This window comes from Salvelinus alpinus, chromosome 27 (assembly GCF_045679555.1).
Source record: "Salvelinus alpinus chromosome 27, SLU_Salpinus.1, whole genome shotgun sequence".
In the NCBI taxonomy this organism is placed as follows: domain Eukaryota; kingdom Metazoa; phylum Chordata; class Actinopteri; order Salmoniformes; family Salmonidae; genus Salvelinus; species Salvelinus alpinus.
In genome coordinates, this window is record NC_092112.1 from 33,645,286 (window position 1) to 33,657,934 (window position 12,649).

Below are 12,649 nucleotides of genomic sequence, written 5' to 3' on the forward strand. Positions count from 1 at the left end.
TTCACAAAATGTCTGGTAATGTCACACCGACTCCCGCTGCCTCTCTCCAGCGCTCGACGTCGCCGGTCTACTGACCACCGGTCATGGCACCATCAGTACGCACATCTGCTCCTCATTACGCTCACTTGGACCTACCTTATCACCTTGATTACACTCCCTTTATTTAGCCCTCAGTAGCCTCCGTCATTAGGAAGTATTGGTTTTGTTCACATTCAGTACGCTTCTCTTTTCATTAAACGTACCTTCTGCACCTGCTTCCTGACTCCAACCGTTTACGTTATTAAGCCATTAAATATAGAAATCACTACCCTTATTTCAATATTCCGTCTGTCTAATCACAGTCTTTTGGGTCCGTAGATCTATGATCTCCTTCCTAACTTAAACTCTTCACTTCACTTTCTGAGCTATACATGTCATGTTCTTAACTGTAAACAATTAGTTTAGTGCTTATTTATTAGAACTGACCCTTAAGTCAATCTAAACCAAATTCTTATGGGTTTTAACCCTAAGAAATACCATAAACAGGAAAAATTATGGTACTGTACTTAGGAAATACCTTAAGTATGGAATATCACAATTTCCTTTCAAAATCTTGGTCTTGCAACTTTGATTACTAAATAATGTACATTTACCAAACACTACAATATCACCTTAAAATGAGCCTGCAAATTTTACCCAATTTGTAGATGAATAGGGCAGCGAGCTGATAGTATGACTAGGCAACAGACAACTCCTTTTATGTAAGGATTTTTAATAAGGTCCCTCTATTAGTAGTTTGGCCAAGGAATGTCTGGGTCAAAGCTGAAAAAGATGGGTCAACTTCTTCTCATATCGCTTTCATCCGGGTCACATCACTAGATTGTTGAGGAATCAGGCAGAACTCATTTATCAGCAATAAGAGTTTATTCAAGCAATTGCAGTTAAGTTTACACTCAGGATGAAACCGGAGAGAAACTTAAAATGTACAGAATCGCGCAGTAATTGTATACACCTACACAAATAACTGCTTTTCCCTCCCTTAAAGCATTAGACCAAAAATAACAGGTTCTAACCAGTTCTCACAGCCTACAGTGCAATCAAAGTATTCATACCCCTTGACTTTTTCCACATTTTGTTATGTTACTGCCTTATTTTAAAATTGGTTAAGATTGATGCCGGGAAAAAAAAATCTACACACAATACACCATACTGACAAAGCAAAAACATGTTTTTATAAATTTGAGCAAATTTATAAAAAAATAAAAATATTTTTTTTTTTTACATAAGTATTCAGACCATTTATTCAAACCTTTGCTGAAGCACATTTGGCAGTGATTACAGCCTCAAGTCTTCTTGGGTATGACACTACAAGCTTGGCACACCTGTATTTTGGGAGTTTCTCCCATTCTTCTCTGCAGATCCTCTCAAGCTCTGTCAGGTTGGACGGGGAGCGTTGCTGCACAGCTATTTTCAGGTCTCTCCAGAGATGTTCGATTGAGTTCTAGTCTGGGCTTTGGCTGGAACACTCAAGGACATTCAGAGACTTGTCACGAAGCCACTCCTGCATTGTCTTGGCTGTGATCTTCAGGTCGTTGTCCTGTTGGAAGGTGAACCTTCACCCCAGTCTGAGGTCATGAGCGCTCTGGAGCAGTTTTTCATCAAGGATCTCTCTGTACTTTGTTCCGTTAATCTTTCCCTCAATCCTGACTAGTCTCCCAGACCCTGCTGCTGAAAAACATCCCCACAGCATGATGCTGGCACCACAATGCTTCACTGTAGGGATGGTGCCAGGTTTCCTCCAGACGTGACGCTTGGCATTCAGGCCAAAGAGTTCAATATTGGTTTCATCAGACCAGAGCATCTTGTTTCTCATGGTCTGAGAGGCTTTAGGCAAACTAAGTCGGCTGTCATGTGCCTTTTACTGAGTGGCTTCCACCTGGCCACTACCATAAAGGCCTGATTGGTGGACTGCAGCAGAGATAGTTGTCATTCTGGAAGGTTCTCCCATCTCCACAGAGGAACTCTGGAGCTCTGTCAAAGTGACCATCGGGTTCTTGGTCACCTCCCTGACCAAGGCCCTTCTCCCCCGATTGCTCAGTTTGGCCGGGTGGCCATCTCTAGGAAGGGTCTTGGTGGTTCCAAACTTCTTCCATTTAAGAATGATGAAGGCCCCTGTGTTTTTGGGGACCTTCAATGCTGCAGACATCTTTTGGTACCCTTCCCCAGATCTGTGCCTCGGTACAATCCTGTCTATGAGCTCTACGGACAATTCCTTCGACCTCATGGCTTGGGCTTTGCTCTGACATGCACTGTCAACTGTGGGACCTTTATATAGACCAGTATGTGCCGTTGCAAATCATGTCCAATTAAATTTACCAAAGGTGGACTCCAATTTAAGTTGTAGAAACATCTGAAGGATGATCAATGGAAACTGGATGCACCTGAGCTCAATTTCGGGTCTTATAGCAAAGGGTCTGAATACTTATGTAAAAAAACGTTTTTGCTTTGTCATTTTGGGGTATTGTGTGTAGATGTATGAGGAAGATAAATAATTTAATCCATTTTAGAATAAGGCTGTAACGTAAGAATGTGAAAAAAGTCAAGGGGTCTGAATACTTTCCAAATGCACTGTATGTATTGCTATAGGCATGTTTGTATTGTTATCAAGGAATTGCCTGAATGTGTCTCTTCTGTCTGTCTCTCACTCTGTTCAAATGATTGAATTGAAAACAGGTTTATTTGTTACTGTTTTTCAATCTCATGAATAGCCTTGCTTCTAAAACTTGATGCTGTGCCCCAGCCCCCAGCCTCTCGGGTCACTGCCCAACCACCAGCTCCAAAGGCAAGTGCTTAATTAGCCATTTTTGATGACCCTCCCACTCTGTCTGCTGAATTCTTTCACTTTGCTCGTTTTCCTGAATAGGATGTCAGTAGGAGGAGCTGAGAGGTCGTCAGCGAAATGTGACACACCTACGCTCGGGTGTGTCCCGGGGATAAATACACCTTTTTGCCGTTCATTGAGGAGACTCTCTCCACGCAGACACACTTGTGTTTTGGTTGTGGCATTTTGTGGCTTGTTTGTTTTGGCACCTCAACACCCCTCATTATCACCATCTATGTACGCAACCACTCACTCACACTACTGACTACACACACCATTGTTAATTGTATATGTTTTGCTTTAGTGAAGGAATAACACATATTTTATCTCCACGTTGTCTCCCTCTTTGTTTTCGGGCTATGAGCCGGTTCGTGACACATTCAAAACGTGTATTTGTCATCGTTTAACATTGGAGAGTGCTAAGATATTAGTGTATCGTCAACATTTATACAGCCAGGACCATCGGCAGAGGGGATTACCCCTTTGGGCATAAGTAATTCCAGGCTGCAGGCCTGCAGAGGAGGTGGCACCTCCAGCATAGACATGGTTAAAGACCTGACTGTGTTTGGGAGGGAGGTGATTGCTACCCATGGATTATCTGGAAATATTGGAAATGCCAATAAAGAGACTTCAGCAAAGCTGACCCTTGATGAGAGAAAAGTCTAACTGATAATTGGTAAGGGAAACATTTAGATCCTAATGCAGCACTAAGTTATTTCCAGTGGGAAAACCCATTTAACTCAAAATGTTTTACTTTGACCCAATTTGGATTTGTGGAAATTGTGCAAAATAAGTTTCCAGATATACCCCCCCCAAAAAAATGTTTTTTATCCGAGCAGCACTGAGGGAGAAGATGAACGATATAGGTTTATATACCTTCTTGTCAATGTACATGTATGTTGAGTTTTAATATACACATTTATTCTGTGTTTGAAAAAAGAACGCTTACTTGGGCAACGTTTCCTTTAACCCCAAATGACCCCTTATTCAGTTCTAAACTCAGCAAAAAAAGAAACGTCTTCTCACTGTCAACTGCGTTTATTTTCAGCAAACTTTACATGTGTAAATATTTGTATGAACATAACAAGATTCAACAATTGAGACAAGCTGAACAAGTTCCACAGACATGTGACTAACAGAAATTGAATAATATGTCCCTGAACAAAAGGGGGGTCAAAATCAAAAGAAAGTCAGTATCTGGTGTGGCCACCAGCTGCATTAAGTACTGCAGTGCATCTCCTCCTCATGGACTGCACCAGATGACCAGTTCTTGCTGTGAGATGTTACCCCACTCTTCTACCAAGGCACCTGCAAGTTCCCAGACATTTCTGGGGGGAATGGCCCTAACGCTCATCCTCCGATCCAACAGGTCCCAGACGTGCTCAATGGGATTGAGATCCGGGCTCTTCGCTGGCCATGTCAGAACACTGACATTCCTGTCTTGCGGGAAATCACGCACAGAATGAGCAGTATGGCTGGTGGCATTGTCATGCTGGAGGGTCATGTCAGGATGAGCCTGCAGGAAGGGTACCACATGAGGGAGGAGGAGGTCTTCCCTGTAACGCACAGCGTTGAGATTGCCTGCAATGACGACAAGCTCAGTCCGATGATGCTGTGACACACCGCCCCAGACCATGATGGATTCTCCACCTCCAAAACGATGCTTGTCCTCCAGCTGGTCCACATGAATGGTTGATACCACCCCCCTCCAGTCTTATTCAGCTCCCTGATTCTCTTAGCTCCCTTCTTAGCAGCCGACTTGATGTCGGACCACTTCTTTTGTACAGCGTGACTGCCTCTTGCCATACCCCCAACGGCAGAGACAGACTCGGCCACTCTCGCCCATCCTCTCTTTTTCGTCTCGCAGTGACCCCGCAGTTATCGAAGTTTCCCCAACAGCAACCGTTTCCTGGCTGCTATTTCCTCCATCACTTCAAGCTCTTGTTTACTGAAGTTTTTTTATTGCGCTTTCCTTGGTTATCCATTTTTGGTTTTGATATAACTAACGTAAGTCTGATGGCTATAATGTGTGAAAAATAAAGTTTTTTTTGTGTGTGTATAAAGAGTTTGCGAGCCAACTAAAAAAAAGGTATTCTCGAGACAAAGCAAAAAAATGAATGTAATAAAATGGAAATATCAACACTTTAATATAGAGGGCCAAATCCTATCATCCCTATCACAGGTTCATTTATTGGTTTCAAGAACGTCACTAATGTCAATGCCACATAAGAAGATATTTACAAAGTTCCTACATTTTGCACTTGAGAAATAGCAACTTTGCTTAGCTTTCTTCATAATTCCAAGATAACTAAACCCTTATAAGCTAATGAAAGCAATTAAATGTTTAACTCAAACTTCATCTGAAAGTTTCAGTGTTTACTATTTGAAACTCAACATGTTTTAGAACTAATTTCAATACGCTAACATGATTGCTATTGCTAACTAAATCGGTTGCATAGCGACTCATTTTAAGACGCCATTTAAGCAGTTTGTAAGAAGGTATTTGAGAAGTTCGTAAGAAAATCATAATCTTAGTTTATGTGAAATTACTCCATTTTAAGATTTCATGATTTTCATATGAACTATTCAAATATGGTTAAATAGTTAAGCAAAGTTGCTATTCCTCAAGTGCAATTCCTCAACAATATCTTATGAACTTATTTTTATTTTATTGAGTAAGAACTGTTTTGTGAATCTCTAGACCCAGCTCTCCAAACGTTAATGTCAATACGTTCCGTACTCACCAAAATATGGAGTTTCGTAGAGCATCTATCGTCATTACTGTCCTTATGTACTTCCAAAAAAAGGTCTAAGTAAACATTTAATCAATGATCTTTCGGGATACTGTACTGCTGCTGGATCAGCCGACCTGCGTGGTAGTAATTCGTCATTTTATTCGAGGTGCCTAAGGTGGATTTGGTGAACTGAATGTATTTTAATTATGGAACAACATTCCAACCTTGTTTGGCGTTGTCTAGTCGTCCATGCTTCCACTATTGTTTTGCCTTTGCGTCACTTTCAATTAGGGACTTTTATTTTGAAGTCAACCCGCAAATTCCAGTATTGTTGTTAATCGTTATGGTGGTTAGCTTCACATAGATCATCGAACGCGCCGGCCACAGGCATAACTGGTCCGGATTATTTTGTGACTAATAGCTAGCTACCTACCTACCTACATCGGACCCCCCTCACCCGATCTAGCTAGCTAAGGGACATTTTCTATTCCAACGACTTTTCAACTAAACTGGACGTTATAGTATTTCCTCTATTTTGTCTGGGAAAGCTACCTACAGTAGCGAACGAGACTCCATCTTGCATGTGATTTGGAAGGCGGCTAGCTAGCTAAACTAGTTTGTCAGACGTACTATGGCGAAAGATCTAAAAACGATGTTCATACGGTGTTGTGGGTATTTGCAAGATCCGCACCATGTAGCATCATTTCAAAAGCTCTGTGGTGTCCAAGGCTCATTTCCAGTCAAACTGAGCAGGAAAGAATGGGAAAATGAATTTTTTGTTAACGGTGCCTGCGTGAAACGCCACCAGGACCAAAGTGGAAACGGCGAGGGACATGTTGGCGGACAGCAAATCGAAGGTCCTCTGCAAAGAAAAAGCGTAACTGCCGGAGAACAACATAACGACTGTTCAAACAAGCTGCAACATGGAACAGCTCTGGTGTCTGGAATAGGGGAGACAACCGAACAACAGACTGTCTCCCATGAGGGAAACAGACAAAGTAGCGGCGGTAGATTGACTGGGAAGTTGTCCAAAGCTGTTGAGAGTGACCGCGAGAATGGGGACTCTAGTGGAAGGGTCAAACCTCTTCGCAGGAACTCACTGACTGGGGATGTAGGCCAGGAGTTTATTATTCAGAATAAGTTCCTATTCTACCTTTTCACATTCGGGTCCGAGCTTGGTAACGAGATGTTCTTCATTGTTTTCTTCCCCTTCCTAATTTGGAATGTAGATGCTTTTGTCAGCCGGCGAATCCTTGTGGTCTGGATTTGGAATCTTTTCCTCGGCCAATCTACCAAAGACATTGTCCGCTGGACGCGACCAGCATCTCCGCCTGTGGTTAAAGTGGAGGTGTTTTACAACTCAGAGTACAGTATGCCGTCAACGCATGCCATGTCCGGGACCGCCATCCCTTTCTCTCTCTTCCTACTCACGTATGGACGCTGGCAGGTAGGCTATGCATCAAACCTAGCCTATGATCACAATTTTGAAAAGATACGATTTGTTTACAAACAATTTAGTATTCTGGGATTCTGATGTGGTATTGACAGTTGAACTAAACTCATGAAACATTTATCCACCTCATTCTAAAGGCACTGTAAATATATCCCCACGCCCACACATTCGGACTGAGCATTTAATAAGTGGCTCAGGGAAAAAAATTATGACCAAATATATTTGAGTTATATAAAGAAAAATAAGCTGATTTATTAAATAAAGTGATGATTTAAAAAATAGACTGCATGGGGGCTTTAAAATTACATGGTTTTGTAATGGAGTGGCAACGGGATACAGCGTTTATGTATCCCAATTTGCCCAGGCTAAAAAAAATACGGATATTTCTGCGCATGTGCATGATAAAAAAAAATATATGTATATTGTTACGGAGTGCTCGGCGGCGACGCCCCCCTCCTTCATCGCCTTTGTCTCGTCGCTATGGAACGACGTTTGGGTCTTTGCGTGTCAAACACGTCCAATAACACAGTTCTATTATACAATGTTGTGTGTAATGAATTGGCACGTGCAATCCAAGCGCCACCACTACTGTCAGTAGCACTGTCAAAGCTGGCCACCAACGATATGTTTGTTTACTGTATAATAAGGCATTATTTGTTCGACCGCAATTTATGGGGTAGCTAGCTAGCACCAATACAACCAGCCTGAAAACAATGACCAGTAGAAACTGCAGTCATTTTCATTATTCTTAACAATGATCTAGCCGGAATCCTTGTAAGTATTGTTGTTCGCCTATTGAAATTGAACTTCAGTTCATGAAAATAAATACCTAGCCAGCTACTTAACCCTGTTGCCCAAAAACGAACGTTATAAGCAGCCAGCTAGCTTCATCTGGCTAGTGAGGCTCGACCAGACCGGGTTATGTGTTGTGAAAAAAAGGCACAATAGTGCAATTTGCGGTTTGTCTTCAAAATAAAAGTACATCGTTGAAAACGATGCAGAAAGTTACAATTGGTGGAGTCGTGCCATATTTAGACTAGATAATGTTAAACAAGGTTGGGATGTGAAGCAATGAAATGGGGTATCAGTGTGACAGCCAACAGAACACAACTGTGAAAAGTTGACGCAAATAATAGTGTTGTAGCTCTTATGTGAAATCACCTTCCCAGTCAGCCTATTGTGTGTATTGACATTCATATTGCACTGTACAGCTTTACCTAAGGATTGGAGATCAATGAAATGGGGTATCAGTCTACTCAATACCCAAGATATTTTTTACCAACGTCCTCCTCAGTTATCAGACTCCAAAACATCCACACAGTATTGTTTTTCCTCGGGAATAGTGTTCAATACACATAGGTTGACAAGAACTGTGGCTCAATTCACAGTTTGAGTCCCGCAATAAGAGCTACGACGATGTCTCTGGGTGTTGCTGAGTAGACTGATCCCCCATGTCATTGATCCACAATCCATAGATAAGGCTGTACAATGAAATAAGTATGCCCTCAATGCAATTCTAAAGTATAATACATCCAGTGTGATTTCAACAGATTTTTGTCAAATTAACAAATTGTTGTTTTTCTATAACATTCCAACCTCGTTTAGCATGATTTATTCAGTTATGGTATAATTCTACTATTTGTATTCATTTACATCACTGTCAATGACATACTTTTATTGTGAAGGCTAAACGCAAAGTCCACTATTGCGGCTAATCCTTATTGTGGCTAGCTTCACATAGATGTGTCTGACCACCATTAATCAAATAAGAACTGTTTTATAAATTAGGGTTATTTTAGATGATGACACCTAGCTATATAGTTAGCTAGTTAACTATTGCAACTGAAACAGATTAAGTCATTTTGCTAAGTTTTTGGGAAGAACATTCCATGAGCTATGAACGCCTTAAATTATTATTTGACATATATCATTTTTGACACGCAAAGACCCAAACAGCTTTCCATAGTTAGCTGGTGTAGCCTTCAACATTTATGGAATGTCGTTTTGGTCTTTACGTGTCAAAAACTATACACTATTTGACGGTCAAATAAGCTCTTAATTTGACACTTCAAATAACACAATTATTTTAAAGAATGTTGTGTGTGCTGAATTTTAGCTCCACCACTACTATAAGTAGCTCTGTCAATAAAAGTCAGCAAACAAGTACCCACCGGCCAAGAATGATAAGAAGATGGCACCGGAGGAGATTGTTTCAGTATGATATGTTGGATAAAGGAATAAAGACAGACACCAATGTCAAGTTCAATAGCCTTGTTATGCATTGTACAAATCCCTACGCGTGGAGTCTGGGGAACAGTCCGGCTAGTCGAATACCTATCAACTAGACTCCGTAACAGAGATGGCTGCCGTTTTATTGGCTCTTAACTAACCGTGCTATTTATTTTTTTGCAATTTTTACTGTACATAATATTTCTGCTACCATCTCTTATGACCGAAAAGAGCTTCTGGACATCAGAACAGTGATTTACTCACCTCGAATTGGACAAATAATTTTTCTTCAATGAGTCGGACGGGAAGGATATACTCCAAACACCCCAACAGGCCCTCATCCCCGTCATTCGCAGGAGAAAGTAACAGATTTTTCAGAAAGAGATCGGGGTGCCCAGTGAGGATCAGGCGACAAGTGGCTAATCTGCCTTTGCCATCCGTACTGTTAGATAACGTTCAATCGCTGGAAAATAAATGGGACGAACTGAAAGAATGTATATCCTACCAACGAGACATTTAAAAACTGTAATATCTTGTGTTTCACTGAGTCGTGGCTGAACAACAACATTAACATACAGCTGGCGGGTTATACACTATCGGCAGGATAGAACAGCAGCCTCTGGTAAGACACGGTGTGGTGGCCTATGCATATTTGTAAACAATAGCTGGTGCACGATATCTACGGAAGTCTGGGTTTTGCTCGCCTGAGGTAGAGTATCTCATAATAAGCTGTAGACCACACTATCTACCTAGAGAGTTTTAATCTGTATTTTTCGTTGCTGTCTACATATCACCACAGACTGATGCTGGCACTAAGACCGCACTCACTGAGCTGTATTCCGCCATAAGCAAACAGGAAAACGCTCATCCAGAGGCGGCGCTACTCGTGGCCGGGGACTTTAATGCAGGGAAACTTAAATCAGTTTTACCTAACTTCTATCAGCATGTTAAATTTGCAACTAGGGGGGGAAAAACTCTAGACCACCTTTACTCCACACACAGAGACGCGTACAAAGCTCTCCCTCGCCCTCCATTTGGCAAATTGACCATAATTCTATCCTCCTGATTTCTGCTTACAAGCAAAAACTAAAGCAGGAAGTACCAGGTCTATTAAAAAGTGGTCAGATGAAGCAGATGCTAAACTACAGGACTGTTTTGCTAGCACAGACTGGAATATGTTCGGGGATTCTTCCGATGGCATTGAGGAGTACACCACATCAGTCACTGGCTTCATCAATAAGTGCATCGACAACGTCATCCTCACACACATCCTGCTATGCCCTCCGACTAACCATCAAACAGGCAAAGCGTCAATACAGGACTAAGATCGAATCGTACTACACCCGCTCCGACGCTCGTCGGATGTGGCAGGGCTTGCAAACCATAAGACTACAAAGGGAAGCACAGCCGAGAGCTGCCCAGTGACACGAGCCTACCAGACAAGCTAAATAACTTCTATGCTCGCTTGGAGGCAAATAACACTGAAACATGCATGAGAGCATCAGCTGTTCTGAACGACTGTGTGATCACGCTCACCGCAGCTGACGTGAGTAAGACCTTTAATAAACAGGTCAACATTCACAAGGCCAGGCGGATTACCAGGATGTGTACTCTGAGCATGCGCTGACCAACTGGCACGTGTCTTCACTGACATTTTTCAACCTCTGTCTGAGTTTGTAATACCAACATGTTTCAAGCAGACCACCATAGTCCCTGTGCCCAAGAACACTAAGGTAACCTGACTAAATGACTACTGACCTGTAGCACTCACATCCGTAGCCGTTTGCAAATTACTTTGATATACAGATATTTTTTGTGCCTTCTGCGGTAGCTAGCTTTAACTTGGTACCTAGCTAGCACCAATGCAACCAGCCTGAAAACAATGACCAGTAGAAAGTGATAATTTTTTTCAATATTCTTAGCAATGATTGATTTAGGAATCCATTTGAGTAGGTATTAGCTAGGTAGCCACTTGTTGTTGAACTTCAGTTCATGGAAATGACTAGCTAGCTTTGGGCAACAGGGTTACGTAGCTAACTAACGTTATAAGCAGCCAGTTATGTGTTGTGAAGCTAGCCACAATAAGGATTAGCCACAATAGTGGAATTTGCGGTTGACTTTCAAAATAAAAGTCCATCTTTGAAAGTGACGCAGAACATTCCAATTGGTGGAATTATGCCATATTTAGACTAGATAATGTTAAACGAGGTTGGAGTGTTGTAATGTGGAGTAATGAAATGGGATATCAGTCTACTCGGTGACACCCACAGAACACAACTTTGAAGAGTTTACGCAAATATTAGCGTTGTAGCTCTTTTCTGGGACTTTGACTGAGGGAAATCACCTGCCCAGTCACCTTTATTGTGCGCACTGACAATCATATTGCACTGTACAGCCTTACATTTACATTTACATTTAAGTCATTTAGCAGACGCTCTTATCCAGAGCGACTAAGGATTGGGGATAAATGATACGGGGGTATCAGTCTACTCAGTACCCAAGTGCTTTTTTCCCCAATGCCCTTCTCAGTTATCGGACTCCAAAACATCCACGCTGTATTGTTTTTTCCTCTGGAAATTTGTTCAATACACATTAGGTTGACTGGTACAATAAATGTGGCTCAATTCAGTAGTTTCAGATTCTCTCAATAAGAGTTACGATGCTAAACTTCTCTGGGTGTCATTGAGTAGACTGATACCCCCATGTCGTCATCTACAATCCATAGGTAAGGCTGTACAATGAAATAAGTATGCCCCCAATGCAATTCTAAAGTCTAATACATCCAGTGTGATTTCACATTTTTGTCAAATTATTGTTATTGTCTTATATAACTTTACAACCTCGTTTAGCATGATTTATTAAATGATGGCATAATTCCACTATTTGTAGTCCTTTGCTTCACTGTCAATGACAGAAATTTTTCACTAGTGTGGCTAATCCTTGTTGTGGCTAGCTTTACATAGGTGGGTCCGACCACCGTTAATCAAATAAGAACGGTCTTATAAATAAGGGGTATTTTAGATAGTTAGCAAACTATAGGTACTGAAACAGATTATGCTGTTTATCTATGTTTTGGGGAAAAAATATTGTTTTCTTCCATGAGCTTGCTAGCTTTTTTAAACTTCCGACTTCAACTGTATATTTTTGGGAATGTTCGTTCAAATCGCTGCTGAATTAATTTTTTATTTCAGCTGTTCAGAAATATGTTCAGCTACATTAGAAAAATGAATATGTGCCTAAAATAACCCATGCGCACAATGTGATCTGTATGCTTAGATTTCAGAAAGAGGTTTCCAGAGGGGCGAAACTCCGTAGCCACTGCCTATTATTATTTTTTTTAACTGAATGTCTAGAATGAGCTTTATGATACAT

The 12,649-nt window shown here is 41.3% G+C and overlaps 1 protein-coding gene across 3 annotated transcripts in view; it reads left to right on the forward strand.

Moving 5' to 3' along the window:
- The first annotated feature begins 5,950 nt into the window (after positions 1-5,950).
- sgpp1a (sphingosine-1-phosphate phosphatase 1a) overlaps positions 5,951-12,649 on the forward strand; it is a 34,798-nt gene continuing 28,099 nt past the window's right edge. The window contains exon 1 of one of the 3 annotated variants that reach the window (XM_071370403.1): positions 5,951-7,042. In XM_071370403.1, coding sequence (XP_071226504.1) covers positions 6,227-7,042 — 816 coding nt within the window. In that variant the 5' untranslated portion in view covers positions 5,951-6,226. The remainder of the gene's footprint in view (positions 7,043-12,649) is intronic. The other 2 variants (XM_071370405.1, XM_071370404.1) reach the window with 2 other exon arrangements.